Source organism: Plecotus auritus (assembly GCF_963455305.1).
Source record: "Plecotus auritus genome assembly, chromosome: 2".
Classification (NCBI taxonomy): domain Eukaryota; kingdom Metazoa; phylum Chordata; class Mammalia; order Chiroptera; family Vespertilionidae; genus Plecotus; species Plecotus auritus.
The window spans coordinates 25,224,191-25,239,765 of record NC_137771.1 but is presented as its reverse complement, the minus strand read 5'-3'; the positions used below and the strand labels follow the sequence as shown (position 1 = coordinate 25,239,765).

At 50.5% G+C, this 15,575-nt stretch overlaps 1 protein-coding gene across 4 annotated transcripts in view; it reads left to right on the top strand.

Annotated features, from left to right (window-relative positions):
* Positions 1-363: 363 nt before the first annotated feature.
* EPHA10 (EPH receptor A10) overlaps positions 364-15,575 on the top strand; it is a 39,634-nt gene continuing 24,422 nt past the window's right edge. For 2 of the 4 annotated variants that reach the window (XM_080657440.1, XM_080657439.1), the window contains exons 1-5: positions 364-573; positions 2,678-2,742; positions 3,513-4,191; positions 9,012-9,167; positions 9,787-10,134. In XM_080657440.1, coding sequence (XP_080513566.1) covers positions 468-573; positions 2,678-2,742; positions 3,513-4,191; positions 9,012-9,167; positions 9,787-10,134 — 1,354 coding nt within the window. In that variant the 5' untranslated portion in view covers positions 364-467. The remainder of the gene's footprint in view (positions 574-2,677; positions 2,743-3,512; positions 4,192-9,011; positions 9,168-9,786; positions 10,135-15,575) is intronic. The other 2 variants (XM_080657442.1, XM_080657441.1) reach the window with 1 other exon arrangement.

The window sequence follows — 15,575 nt, the reverse complement described above, 5'->3', positions numbered from 1 at the left end:
AGGTCCTGGGAACAAGGGGCCTTCCAGGCTAGCTCAGAGGCTGCAAGTGTCGCTGTCTCCCCGAGTTTCGCCCCTTTTTAAGCCACGCCCACATTATTTACTTCTCAGTAATGAGGGGCTAAGGTTTAGCCCTCTGGACTACGGACTCCAGTTCATCCTCCTCCCCAGGAGCCCAGCCAGCGCTCAGCACTACCCCACCCCCACAGTTTGAAGACTGGAGGGACCCCTTCCTTTCCCCTATCTAGTTCGCTGTTCCGCCCCTGGCCTATGAAACTCCGCCCCTCTACCCTCTGCTGACGGTGATTAGTGGAGCTCCAGCGGCGATGCCTAGTGATTGGTTCCCATGGATGACGGTAACCGGTGAGGTCCCGCCCCCAGCTGGCGCCGGGGGTCTGGGGGCACTGCTCAGCGGTGCTGGGGCTGGCGCGGCTTGAGCCGCGCCGCACTGACAGCTCGGTCTGCGGACCATGGAGACCGGCGCCGGCCCACATCCGCTGCGCCAGTTCATTTGCCTGATGCCACTTTCTCTCGCGTTGCTTTTGGGACCAGGGAGGCTCGGGACCGCCGAGGAAGGTGAGACTGGCGGCTGTTCTTGGAGCCTGGGGTGCCAAAAGATAGGGGGCTGAAAAGCGGGAGTGCTGGCGAAGGAGTCCTATGGAGAGACTGGAGTCGGTATTGGGGTTTGAAGCAAGCGGGCGCGGGAAGCAAAGAACTGGAGAGACAGAGAAAAAGGTGGCTAAGCAATAGAAAAGAGAGGGGCATCGAGGAGCTCCGGGTCTGGAGACCTGGGAGGCTGGGGAAGAAAGACACCAGGAACTGTGGGAGCCAGAGGCGGTGGTCCAGGGGCCGTGAGACAGACCGGCTGAGCAATTGGAGGTGGGAGGTGTGGAGGTGGGGAGAAGAAGAGAGCAGAAGAGAAGGGGGATGCCGAGGTGAGATAGGAGTATGGGGGGACGAGATGCAGCCCGAACAGCGGGGGCTAAGGGACCACTGTGCAGCCAACTGGAGGTGGAACGCTGCTGCTGTTGGTGGTGGTGGTGGTGGTGGTGGTGGTGGTGGTGGTGGTGGTGGTGGTGTGTGTGTGTGTGTGTGTGTGTGTGAGAGAGAGAGAGAGAGAGAGAGAGAGAGAGAGAGAGAGAGAGATGGATCATGGAGCTGTCCGCAGTGCTGAATCTGGGTCCTTGTTGCGGGTTTGGGGCTGCCCGCGGTACCAGAGCCTTGCATCTGATTCTGAATTTGGGGGAGCTGTATGCTTAGTTGAATACAGAGGCGTCATATCCAGGTGCATAATCCTGAGGAGTTGGGATTTGAGGCTTTAACGGTGAGGTTGGTTGGGGCGCTGAATTTCTGAGGCTTTCCAATATGAAATTTCCTATGTGCTGTCAGTTATATTGAAATCCGCTGCTGCCTACTGTCGCTGATGCCTTTGGGGCCAAACCTGTAGAGGCCCTCACTTTGGAGCCCCATCCCTTGCGTAAGCTCCAGATGAGTAATCTTACAAGATTTGTCTGTGGTTTGGGCTCCTGTCTCTGAGCTGCTGCTATGCTGTCCAAACCTGTGCTTTTCTGGGACCCATACTGAGAGCAGAATTCAGACTTCTGAGCCAATGCCTCCTGGGGGCGGGGAAATGACTCCAAGCCTCTCTGGTGCAGGAGGGGTCATGGTTTTATATATAAAAGGACCACGGCCATTCTTTCAAAGGCAGTGGTGGTGACAGCCCTGGGAAAGGGGGTGGCTGGGGAGATGAGAAATTTTTATTTGTTATCCCCAGAGGCCCTAAAAGTCAAAGTAAAAAGGCTCAAGTTTCCTCCCTGGTGACGCCACACCTCAGAAGAGCCCCTGTGTCTACATGAATCCTGGGCTGTACACAGGTGTCTTCTGACATACTCACTGTCTCCCTCTTCTTGATGCTTAGTTAAAATTCAGAAAACCTGGGAAGGCTGGGGGGGTGTCACTGACAACACCCCCCCCCAATTTTATAGGCAACCTTAGAGTACTTGTCATAGGCTCTGAGGCAGGCTGAATAATGGCTCCTCCCAACATGTCTACATCCTGATCCCCACACCTTTGAATGCTATCCTAAATGGTAAAAGGCTTATCAGATGTGATTAAGGAACCTGAGATGGAGAGATTATCCTGGATTATTTGGATGGGCCCGATATAATTGCAAATGGGATGTGGGAGGAGTCAGAGCCAGGGGAGAAGGCAGTATGATAACGGAAGCAGAGACTGGAGTGATGCACGTTGAAAATGGAGGAGGAGGCCACAAGCCAAGGAATCAAGGTGGCCACTAGAAGCTGAAGAAGTCAAGGAAATGGGTTCTCCCCTCTGAACCTCCAGAAGGAACCCATCCTCTTGACACCCTGACTTTAGATCCATGAAACTGATTTTCAACTTCTGACCTCCAGAAGAGAATAAATTTCTGCTCTTATAAGCTGCCAAATTGTGGTGGCTTATTACAGCAGCCACAGGAAATGAACACAGGCTCCTTCCCTAATCATATGGCTACCCCTCTCTGGACTTGAGCCTTCTGGGGATGTATGAAGTGGAGAAAACTTGTCTGTGTTCTTTGTCACATTCACCATCCCTTCAGTTAGCAAATTTACAGTGACCCCACCAAAGGTCCACCCTCTTGACCTTCTGGCTTTCTGACATCTCTGTTCTCCCCTCTCCCTAGTCATCCTCCTGGATTCTAAAGCCTCCCAGGTTGAACTGGGCTGGACTGCACTGCCGAGCAATGGGGTAAGTGTAAACCTTCCCCCGCTGTCACCCCCGTGAGTCCTGTGGTGGTCCAGGACTCAGTCCCTTTAGCTCCCCATGGTTACATCACATCAAAATGCTCCTTGGAACATGTGGTCTGCAGCAGCCCTGGCTTCAAGCCACAATCGCCTATTAGAAAACGTTGAGTCTTCAGTGAGACAGTAAAAAAAACGAACAAACAAAAACAAAACAAACAAACAAAAAACATAAGTGAGGCAAGAACTGTCTGTATCTAGGAACAGAAATGTGGCCTCTGGATGGAGCCAGTGCTAGACAGGGCCTTACACACGGTAGATAATACAAGCAATGTTGTTGATTGATGGATAGAATAAACAAGACTCGGAATTCTAAAAAAGGCTTGGAAAGAGGGTCAGAATGGGGAGATGTGGCATGTGACAGCAGGTTGGTGTCATGGAAAAGGCCGGGTGGAGAGCCGAGAGACTCCAGGCACCATTTCTCCCTCTGCTCCTAACTCCACGTGTTTAGCCAGTCAAGTCCCTGTCACTCCGAAGCTTCCGTTGCCCCATCTATAAAACTTAAAATTGGACTCAGTTGTCTCCAACGTTTCACCTTGCTTTGCATCTTATAACCTCAGGGGTGTGTATAGGGAGTGGTGGGGGCCAGCGTGGTAGGCGGGAGAGGGGAATGCGAAATGGTGGGGCAGGGGGTTTTCAGCCTCCGTCACCGCCGGGACTCTACCTATGAGGGGCGCCCGGCTCCGAGCTGCCCACATCTTTGTCCTTCCTCCTTAGTGGGAGGAGATCAGCGGTGTGGACGAGCACGACCGTCCCATCCGCACGTACCAGGTGTGCAACGTGCTGGAGCCCAGCCAGGACAACTGGTTGCAGACCGGCTGGATCAGCCGCGGCCGCGGGCAGCGCATCTTCGTGGAGCTGCAGTTCACACTGCGCGACTGCAGCAGCATCCCCGGCGCCGCGGGCACCTGCAAGGAGACTTTCAACGTCTACTACCTGGAAACCGAGGCCGACCTGGGCCGGGGGCGTCCCCGGCCAGGCAGCGGACGGCCCCGCAAGATCGACACGATCGCAGCCGACGAGAGCTTCACCCAGGGCGACCTAGGCGAGCGCAAGATGAAGCTGAACACCGAGGTGCGCGAGCTGGGGCCGCTCAGCCGGCCGGGTTTCCACCTGGCCTTCCAGGACGTGGGCGCATGCGTGGCGCTGGTCTCGGTGCGCGTCTACTACAAGCAGTGCCGCGCCACGGTGCGGGGCCTGGCGGCGTTCCCGGCCACCGCGGCCGAGAGCGCCTTCTCCACGCTGGTGGAGGTCACCGGAACGTGCGTGGCGCACTCGGAAGGGGAGCCCGGCAGCCCCCCGCGCATGCACTGCGGGGCCGATGGCGAGTGGCTGGTGCCGGTGGGCCGCTGCAGCTGCAGCGCCGGATTCCAGGAACGCGGGGACGTCTGTGAAGGTATCCAGCGAACTAGGGGGTGTGGCGTGGGGGTGTAGCGCGCGGGTGGCAATTGGGAGAGTGGGTGCCCTAGACGAAAGAAGCAGGAGGGGGGTGGACAAGCCGTGGGCTGGGGAGCCCGGAAGTCCTGAGCTTTCGTGGAGCTTCCAATGGGTCCAGCTAGGACCAATGAGTGAAGTTACTAGGAGGTGAATTTGACTCCAAATAAAGGGACATTAGGGGCCTATATTTCAGACGCTATGATAAATGCCTTGCAAGGCCTTCCCATTTATTCATGGCAATAAAGTTAGTCATCATTATCTCTATTTTGCAAATGGGGAAACAGAGGCTCAGAGAGACTAACACATTCGTAAAGTTAGGAAATGGGGGACCAGAGTTTGAATCCAGATTTGCCTAACTCTCAAGCTGTTTCTCTTACACCATGGTGACTCACTGTGCATAAGGAAGGACTCACCCTGGTAGCTATGGGCTAGTGGCATTGGTTACATTATAGGGAATGGGCTACCTGTCACTGACAATATGCCAGTCAGAGGCAGCCAAGAGCATTCCGAGTTAAGAGATCGAGTGCAGAAGCATGGAGGCAGGAGAGACTGTAGCACGGTTGGGGCTAGGCAAAAGTCAGCATGGCTGGAACAGAGGGCGTTTGGGGATGGGAGGGGTGATGAAGCTGGGGAGGGGGTAAGGGCAAATCTTGAAGGGTCTTGAACACTGGGATAAAGAGCATAGACTTTATACTTTAGACCATTGGGGAATATTTGAAGAAGGAATCTGACATGTTCAGATTTGTATTTTCAAAAGATCACTCAAGTGGCCATTAAAAAGAAAGGATTAGAGAAGGAAGAATTAGAGGCCAGAAGAGAGGAAGGAAAAGGATACAACAGTCCAGGAGAAGGAGCACAAGGTCTGAACCACGGCAGCAGCAGAGATCATTGAGAGATGAGGATGGCTGTGACAATGAAACAGCATCCACAACACTTGGTGGCCATGTGATACAGGAGTCCTTTCTGACTCCGATCCTTCTGGAGAAATGAATGGGCAGAGGGTCATTCACTGGGGCAGAGAACACAGGACATGGGTGCACATGTTGAATTCGTGGTGTCCATGGTGCATTTGAGTGGGGGTGGCTAGAAAGTGGGTCTGGAGCTCAGCAACAGGGAGGTAGATGCTACTTGAATTTGTGGGTGTGTTTGGGACAGATCAAGGAGAATGTGTGGGGTAAGAAGCAAAAGGCCAATGATAAAGTCTCACAGAACAGCGATATTTAAGAGGAAGTGTAAGAAATGGAGCCCACAAGGAAGGCAGTGATCAGAGGTTGGAGAGTGTGAATTCATGGCAGCCAAGGGAGATGGGGTGTCTGGGAGGGAATGGCCTACAGTGCTGGGGAGCAGTCAGGGAAGGTGAGGATGGGACCATGTCTGCTTGGCGAGAGCAGTCTCAGCTGAGTGATGGAGAGGGCGACCAGCTGCAGGAGGCTGAAGGATGAAGGGAGCAGAGGAGCGTGAGTCGGAATATCAACAACTTCCCAGAAGGCTGGGCTTGAAAGGGGAGGACAGGGCGTGGTATCTTGGGGACACTGTGTGGGGTGAGAGTGGATTTTTGCTGTAGCGGAGAGCTTTGCTTATATGATAAAGGAAGGAACCAGTGGGGTACCAAGGAGGGGGTGGTAGGAGCGGTCTGCCTCAGGAGGGAAAAAGTATTTTATTACTGCTGTGGGTTAGAATAGCTGACACATGTTGCTAAGAAAAGCAGACCATGTTTCAGTTAGTTTTATTGTTTTTTAAACACTATATAGACAGGGCCTTACTGCCTGTACTCTAAATGGATCGCTTCTTTTGCTCCGCCCCTGTGTTCTGCCACTGGGAAGAGCCAGTAGAGAAGGCGAGTGTAAGAGTTTGGAGGTTAGGTAACTGATGGGATATAGTCTGGGAGGAGATGAAGGGGTGGGATCCAGAGTGAAGGATCCACTAGGCTTGGAAGGAAAGAAGGAGAGGGTGTGTGGATAGAGGTGGATTTGATGGCCAGATATTGAGGGAATTACCAACTGACGGCCTCTCTTCTTTCTATAAGGTGGGAGGAGGGCATCTGTGCCAGTGGACAGTAGCATCCTGGTTTCCCTGTTGCATCTCCAGAGCCTAGAACAGCACCTGGCTCATAGTAGATGCTTAAAAAAATTTGAATGAATGGATCGGGGCTGGAGGGGGAGGTTTAGATCACACACATACACCCAACACACTCAGAAACCCAATCCCACCCTGGAGCTGTGCTGAGTTCCCTCTCCTTAGGCTGAGACCAAAGATCACTTTTAATGGCATCAGCTCTGCCTTGGGGAGCAGGGAGCTGGGGAGGATGCCAAGGAAAGCTTCACAGGGAGGTATTATTTTAAACTGGGGTTTGGAGAAGCATGGGAGTTTGCCAGGAGAGAAAGGGTGTAAGATATTATAGGACAAGACCCAGAGTTGGAAGAGTTCATGGTGGCATGGGTGGCGTGATGGCCATGTGGAGCTGTTGGAGGGGAAGTGAAATGGTCAGATTGTATTTAGAAAGTGAATGCCTTCCATGTGCCTTTGTTTCTCTATTTAGTGATCTTGACTCTTGCTCCCCCTCTCCCAGCCACTAGAGAAACTGTTGAGAGACTTGGGGAGAAAATCAGGGTGTCTGACCTGTGTCTCCAAATCTCTGTAGGACTCCCTTGGAGCAGAGGAACCCTTGGAGCAGATGCCCTTCAAGGCTCCACAGGGCACACTGAGACGCTGTGATGTGGTGGCACTAGGGGGACTACAGACAGGGAGACCGACTGGGGCTCAATATAAGGCAGCGCTTTCTAACTGCCAGTGTTGCTTGCAGTCTCAGAACAGCGTGGGCTCCCACTACAAAGTATAGGAGCAAAGGCTACAGCTACGGCTAGGAAAGCTGCTGGAGGACTGGGCCAGCTTAGCTAGATGACCTCTGAAATTCCAACTGTGACCTTGAGGAAGAGAGGGAGGGGCTAGCAGTTAGGAGTCCCTTCTTGAGTCTGCCCCTCAACACAAACCTCTTCTGAACAAAGCCTCTCAAAGCAGAGATCACCAATGCTGTCCCTGATGGGACCACCCATCTCCGAGACACAGATGCTCACATGCACACAGAGCAAGGGAGCTCCTAGCATTCTCTCCTGACAGCTGCGAGGCCCTGCAAGCAGATCGCCTTTCTTATTTTACAGCAGAGGTGAGCAGGCCATGGTTGTTAAAAGAGGTGGAAAGTCCCTCAATCGTTTGTCTTCCCTTTAAAAAAAAGTCATTAGGAAGTAGAATCATACCTCCTCTTCTGTCTTAGAGGGACCCTCCATCCCTCAGCCTCCATCTCTCATTTGACTGAGGGTTTCCTGAGACCAGAGAGGCAAAGGAAGTGGCAGAGCTGACACTGGGAACCCAGGACTTCTGAGTCCCAGCTGGGGTCACTGCAGCTCACTACACTACAGACCACAAAGTTAGTGGGTTCCATGCTTTGTTCTGAGGCAGAGAGGTCCAAAGGCTCCTGGGCTACTGAAGCCTGGGCTACTGGGTTGCCCAGGATTCTAGGCAAGATGGACCATCCCAAGCCTAAGCCTTCCGGATGATGGAAATCCTCAGCTCTGCCCCTCTTCTCCCAAGCAGGCTGAACGTCCTTCCCAAGGGCTAGTCTTCATCCCTTCCTTTATATTATGTCCTTTGGGTGCTGGAGAGCAGCCAGCCTTCCATAACCAGCTAAGTTTAGGGGAGGGACAGGGAAACCCTGATGGAGCTAAGGAGCAAGGGAGAATCACCCAGGCTCTGAGCGGAGGGGCCTGGAGCCACTGCCTCCTTCCCTGGCCCAGCTGGGGGACACATTTCTTAAAGTAGGTGTGTAGCAGTTTCCATTTCAGGCTGGTGATGGGAGAACAGTAATTACTACCATTATTGTGTAAATGTTGTCTCTACTTGGCTAAGCCGTTTACATGTTTTATTTCAGTTAATGCTCCAAAAACCTTGTGGAGGTGTTCTGCACAAGGCTCAGAGAGGTCAACCTAATTGCCCAAGACCACACAGCAAACACGTGGCTGCAGATCCAGGTTGTTCAGTTTTAAAAGCCTGTGCTCTTAACAACCTGTGTTCTGGGTGAGGTGAGAGAAGCAAAGTAACTGAGAAGATGTCAAGACTAGAGCTAGCAGCACTGTCCATCCTCTCTTTCTAATCCCCTGCCCTCCAGCTGGCTGGCCCCATTTTCAAACTGGAACCCAGTGTGTGAGTTGAGGCTTTATGACGCATTAACCCGGAATAGTGGTGGGAGGACGAGCTTTGACAACCTGTGTGTGTCAGAGTGTTGGTCTCTGTGGCTGGGAGTGTGTGGGTGTCTGTCCCTTGGTAACTGTGGAAGCACCTCTCTTCTGTCCTCACACCAAGACTGGAACGTTTGCCTCATTTTCTTCCCATGGGCATTGGGACTCTGGTTGGAATCCCACCATTTACTAGCTGTGGGACATTGGGCAAGTTACTTAACCTCTCTGAGCCTTAGTGTCCTCATTCTTAAAATGGGGATCCAGCACATACCTCACGGATTGTTGTGAGGATTAAAAGGATTACTAGCAGTAAACCAGTGTTCTAGCATGCGTTAAGCTCTAAGAGTTAGGTAGTATGGGGTTGCTCCGTCAGGAGCTACCACCCCACAGGGCAGTGCTGGAGTAGCTGAGGCCCTTTCTCCCACTTTCCCCACCACAGTTAGAGGACATCAGCCCCACCCTAATGAGGGCAGGCAGGAAAGTGGGGGAGAAGGAAGCTGTGGAGGACGCCCCTCCCCCGTCCTTCTCACATGGCTCCTGCTTGCAGCCTGTCCCCCAGGGTTTTACAAGGTATCCTCCCGGCGGCCCCTCTGCTCCCCGTGCCCAGAGCACAGCCGGGCCCTGGAAACCGCCTCCACGTTCTGCGTGTGCCAGGACAGCTATGCGCGCTCGCCCACCGACCCGCCCTGGGCCTCCTGCACCCGTGAGTCCCCCTCCGGAACGCATTGCGCACGGAGGGTGGGGGGCGTCTATAAAGTCGGATCAAAGTGTTGGTGAGGGAGGGCTGGGGGCTCCGCACTGGGGAGGGTAAAGGAAAGCTAGATAGGGTGGAGGGAGGGGAGCCTGGGTGGGAATGGGGGCCCGGGCTTTGGGTTGGAAAAAAAAAACAACACAGAAAAACGGGGAGCATGCCGACAGAGGGATGAGGTGGGGCTTCTAGGCAGAGGTCTGAGTGGACCGCCCCCATCCGCCCCTACCTCACCTCACCTCCCTCTCCAGCCAGGAGGCGGACTCACTTTGTTCTCCACCCTCGTCCAAACCCCCATCCTCGTCCCCTCACTCACCTCCGCCCACCCCACCACTGACCTCGCCCCACTGTCTCATCCTACCCCCTCGCTGGGCCCCACGCGCCCCGTCCCGCCCCCTCGCTGGGCCTCACGCGCCCCGTCCCGCCCCCTCGCTGGGCCTCACGCGCCCCGTCCCGCCTCCTCGCTGGGCCCCCACGCGCCCTGTCCCGCCCCCTCGCGCCCCGTCCCGCCCCCTCGCTGCCCCGCGCCCCCACCCCAGACTAGCGGCTGACCCGCCGCCCCTGTGCCGCCCAGGGCCGCCGTCGGCGCCGCGGGACCTGCAGTACAGCCTGAGCCGCTCGCCGCTGGCGCTGAGGCTGCGCTGGCTGCCGCCGGCCGACTCGGGCGGCCGCTCGGATGTCACGTACTCGCTGCTGTGCCTGCGCTGCGGCCGCGAGGGCCCGGGCGCCTGCGAGCCGTGCGAGCCGCGCGTGGCCTTCGTGCCGCGCCAGGCCGGGCTCCGCGAGCGCGCGGCCACGCTGCTCCACCTGCGGCCCGGCGCGCGCTACACCGTGCGCGTGGCGGCGCTCAACGGCGTCTCGGGCCCGGCGGCCGTCGCGGGAGCCACCTACGCGCAGGTCACGGTCTCCACCGGGCCCGGGGGTAAGGCCACCCCGCGCGCCGGGCCTCCCTGCGCCCCCGTGCGGCTCCCGTCCCAGTCCGTACCCGCGCCCTCCCCAGGCAGCCTTCGCCCGCCCCACGGGATCATCCCCACACCCCGCAGCCACTCAAAGAAACCGCAATCAATGCCAGCGCCGCCGCAAACAGGCGCCCAGCGTCTCTTCAGCAGGCGAAGTGAACCCCCAAGTCCCCGACCGCGGTGATCCCCACCCAGGCCAGCCCCTTCTCAAAGGCCAGGCGGGGGGAGTGAGGGTGCAGGTGACTCCTTGCCGCTGAGCCCATGAGGATGAGAGTCCATGGGAGCCAATGGGCGCTCCTGACGGCGCAGGAAGTCTTTGCCCTACCCAACTGTGAGTTGCCTTGCCTTTGCTTTCCCAGGGAAAAAGAGGTGGAAAGTCCCTCAATCGTTTGTCTTCCCTTTTTAAAAAGTTAGTAGGAAGCAGAACATACCTCCTCTTCTGTCTTAGAGGGACCCTCCATCCCTCAGCCTCGGCAAAAATTTTGTTGCCTTGGCCAACCTCTTTCCTGGTCCTGGAGAAGAGCTAGGAAGCACTAGGGTCAGGCTGTAGGGACGATAGAACTGCGATGAGGAAATGAAGACCTAGAACCCTTTTATACTACACCTTCTTCATTCTTGAAATTACTTTTGATTTGTCTCTCATTCAGCTGGGGTTCACCTTTTGCAAGAAGGATAAGTGGCCGAGCCGGTGAGGCTCAGTGGTTGAGCATCCACTTATGAACCAAGAGGTCACGGTTTAATTGGGGTCAGGGCACATGGATCCCCAATAGGGGGCGTGCAGGAGGCAGCTGATCAATGATTCTCATCATTGATGTTTCTATCACTTTCTCCCTCTCCCTTCCTCTCTGAAATCAATAAATGTAAATTTTAAAAAAGGATAAGTGAGTGGTATAGTTTCTACCTTTCCATATCTGAGAAGATATGATTGGTTTGTGACTCAACTTTCCTGTCTTCTGATAGTTGTATTGCAGAAAGTCTGAGGTCAGGAATTTTCATTCCTTTGTGTTTGAAACCACTTGGAATTCACTTCTAAATGGAAGGAAACTGTACAAAAGTGTTTGAAAACACTCGGAAATCACTGATAAACATCAGCAGTGTAGAAGAGTGTGACCACACACGCACACACACGCGCGCGCGCGCATGCACATGTGTATAATTCTTTAACCTACTGATGAAAATAAAATTTAACCAGTAGCACTCTATTTTCATTGAGTTTAGCTGGAACATAGTAAAACTTTTGATTTGCACACCTTTTTTTTATTCCTGGAAAAAATATTTCCAGTTATTGCTTTGACTGGACTTCTGGTAACTCCAGTATCTCTCTTAAGAATCTCTCTAAGCCTTGGGTTGTACATTCATTTTCTGATCCTCAAATCTTGTCACTCCCTTTATCATTTTTAGCTCTTAATCCATTTCCTTTCCTTTTGGGAAAAGATTGGCCAATTTGTCTGGTTTTCTGGAGCAACAGTTCTGCTTTTTTACTATCTCTGTGTGATTTAACATTTGCTATTGCATTTACATTTTAAAAATTCAGTATGGAAAAAAGCACCCATAATTCTATTACCCAGAGATAAGCAACTATTAATATCTTGGAATATATCCTTCCACATTTTTTCCTGCCTTTTTTTTCTGTCTTTATCTCAATACCCATATATAGAACTATCTACTAGAAAATCATTTTTGTATAATACTATATGCAATACAAACTTTTATCTGGTATTTCATATTAACAATCCTGTTTTTTTGATAGAGATGGATTTAGAAATTATGTTAAGGAAATACTCTTTATTTCCAGGAAATACTCTTTATTTTTATTATTAACAAAAATACGAAACTTGCACTGATTGAATGCTGCTTTATGTTTGGCACTGTGCAATGTGATTTTCTACATTAATTCATTTAAATGGAATGATAATCATCTTTCAGACGATGAAACTGAGGTCTGAGAAGCGAAGTGAGTTGTCCAAAGTCAATCAGCTGGTAAGTAGACACCAGTCTTTGAATCCAGGTCTGTCTACCACCAAAGCCCCTTGGCTATATAATGCTTCCACTTTTTAGTGAACTTTCTGTAAAAATAAGGAATGGATGCTAATTTTATAAAATGCCTCTTAAGCATCTTTCAAGATGACCACGTGTTCTCTTCTCTTTTGACCTATTGGTAGGGTGAATTCTATTAATGGATTTCTCTATGTGAACTCTCTTTGCATTCCTAGATGACTAGAGGCCCAGTGCACGAATTTGTGCATGGGTGGGGTCCGGCCGGCCACCCCGATAGGGATACCCTGCTGGATATGAATGCATTATTCTTTTAATATTTTGCTGAATTAATTTGCTTGAAGTTAATATTTTTCTCCACCTACATTTATAAGAGAGATTTGTATAGTGTTTTTTATTGCGTTCTTTGCCAAATTTTGGCATTGTGGTGATTCTGGCTTTGGGAAAGGCGTCAGGAAGAAACTCTTCTTTTTCTCCTCCTCTGGGACAACTTAAATAGCACAATTATACATTCTTTGAAGGCATGGGTAACTCTCTGGGACATGCACCTCTTCTCAGGGGGGGGCGGGAGGGAAGTTTGATGATATTCTCAATCTTTAAAGTACCCACCTGGCACCATACATAGTTATTACAATATTATTGACTATATTCCCTATGCTGTGCTTTCCATCCCCATGACTATTTTGTTACTACCAATTTGTGTTGGTTTTTTTGTGGTTTGTGGGGTTTTTTTTGTGTTTTTTTTTTTTTTTGAGAGAGAGAGAGAGAGAACATTGATTGGCTGCCTTCTGTATATGCCTGACCAGGGGACCAAACCTGCAACCTAGGTCTGTGCCCGGACCAGGAATCAAACTGGCAACCTTTTGGTATACGGGATGATGCTCCAACCAGCTGAGCCACACTAGCCAGAGCCCAATTTGTACTTCTTGATCCCTTCACCTTTTTCACCCAGCTCCCTTATCCCTCTTCCCTTTGGCAGCCATCAGTTTGTTCTCTTTATGAGTCTGTTTCTGTTTTGTTTGTTCATTTATTTTGATCTTTAGATTTTGCATGTAAGTGAAATCATATGGTACTTGTCTTTCTCTTTCTGACTTATTTCACTTAGTATAGTACGGTCTAGGTCCATCAATGCTGCCACAAATGGTAAGATTTCATTTTTTATGGCCAAGTAATATTCCATTGTATGTATGTACCACAGCTTTTTTACTCACTTGTCTTTTAATGGGCACTTGGATTGCTTCCATATCTTGGCTATTGTAAGTAATGCTATAATGGACATATATCTTTTCAAATTAGTGTTTTGGATTTTTTTCGGATATATACTGAGAAGTGGAATTGCTGGGTCATAAGGCAGTTCTGTTTTTAATTTTTTGAGGAACTTCCATACTGTTTTCCATAGTGGCTGAACCAATCTGCATTCCCATTAACACTGCACGCCAACATTTGTTTGTTGGTTTATTGGTGATAGACATTCTGACAGGTGTGAGGTGATATGTCATTGTGGTTTTAATTTGCATTTTCCAGATGATTAGTGATATTTAGCATCTTTGCATATGTCTGTAGGCCATCTGTATATCCTCTTTGGAGAAGTATCTGTTTAGGTCCTCTGCCCATTTTTTTAAAAATCTTTTTTTTATTAAAATTTTTTTATTTTTTTTTAATTTATTTTTATTTATTTATTTTTAAATAAATCTTTATTCAGATAATTACAATTATTTCTCCTTATTCCCCCCATAGCTCCCCTCCACCCATTTCCCACCCCACCTTCTGCCCTTACCTCCCCGCCACTGTCCTCATCCATAGGTGTATGATTTTTGTCCATTCTCTTCATGAACCCCCCATACCCCTTTCCCCCTGAGAATTATCAGTCCACTCCCTTTCTATGCCCCTGATTCTATTATATTCACCAGATTATTCTGCTCCTCAGGTTTTTAATTCACTTGATTTTTAGGTTCGCTTGTTGGTAGATATGTATTTGTTGTTCATAATTTTTCTCTTTACTTTTTTCTTCTTCCTCTTCTTTAAGAATACCTTTCAGCATTTCATATAATACTGGTTTGGTGGTGATGAACTCCTTCAGCTTTTTCTTATCTGTGAAGCTCTTTATCTGCCCTTCAATTCTGAATGATAGCTTTGCTGGGTAGAGTGATCTTGGTTGTAGGTTCTTGCTATTCATCACATTGAAAATTTCTTGCCACTCCCGTCTGGCCTGCATAGTTTCTGTTGAGAAGTCAGCTGACAGTCGTATGGGTGCTCCCTTGTAGGTAATTAACTGTTTTTCTCTTGCTGCTTTTAATATTCTCTCTTTGTCTTTTGCTCTTGGCATTTTAATTATGATGTGTCTTGGTGTGGTCCTCTTTGGATTCCTTTTGTTTGGGGTTCTGTGGGCTTCCTGGACTTGTAAGTCTATTTCTTTCACCAGGTGGGGGAAGTTTTCGGTCATTATTTCTTCAAATAGGTTTTCAGTATCTTGCTCTCTCTCTTCTTCTGGCACCCCCATAATTCTGATGTTGGTACGCTTGAAGTTGTCCCAGAGTCTTCTTACATTATCTTCAACTTTTTGGATTTTTTTTTTTTGCTTTTTGCTTTTTCGGTTGAGTGTTTTTTGCTTCTTTGTATTTCAATTCTTTGACTTGATTCTTGTGTTCCTCTATTCTGTTTCTGGGTCTCTGTATAATATTTTTTATTTCAGTCAGTGTATGTTTAATTTCTAGTTGGTCCTTTTTCATATCTTCGAGGGTCTCGTTATATTTATCGGCCTTTTCTAGGATATTCTTAAAAAGTCTTATAACGGTGGTTTTGAATTCTATATCCAGTCGTTTGTTTTCCTCCATTTCTTTCGTTTGTGATCTGATTCTTTGACCCCGCATTTTCACTGATTCCCTGAGTTGGTAAGGTAGATATTTGTGCTAGGTTTCCAATATGGTCCAGTGGGTCTGCTTCCCCAGTTAACCTGAGGTGGACACTCTTGGTGCACCCCTTTGTGGACTGTGTGTACAGCCTTGTTGTAATTAAGTCTTTATTGTTGTTGGTATCACTGGGAAGAATTGACCTCCAGGCCAGTTGGCTGTAAGGATCAGCTGTGTCTATGCTGGGAGAAGCCCGGTGCTGGAGACAGCCCTATAGGATTAGACTTGCCAAATTGCAATAGCCTCTGTGCTCAGCTTGGATGGGGTGGAGTCTCAGTCTTGGCTTCCTGTCAGCCCCGCCCTTGCGCGCATGTGCGCTTTCAGTCCTCCGCCTTCCCCAGCTCGAGTCTCCGCCTGAGAGTCCAGACTCCCCCCACAAGAGCGTGGGTCCCCAGGGGCTCGCCTGGAACCGGGGTTCACTGCAGTCAGAACTGGGGCTCAGTGCAGTCAGAATCCTCTGACTCCCCTCCACTAGGGAAAGCCTGTGGCAACCCCCGCAG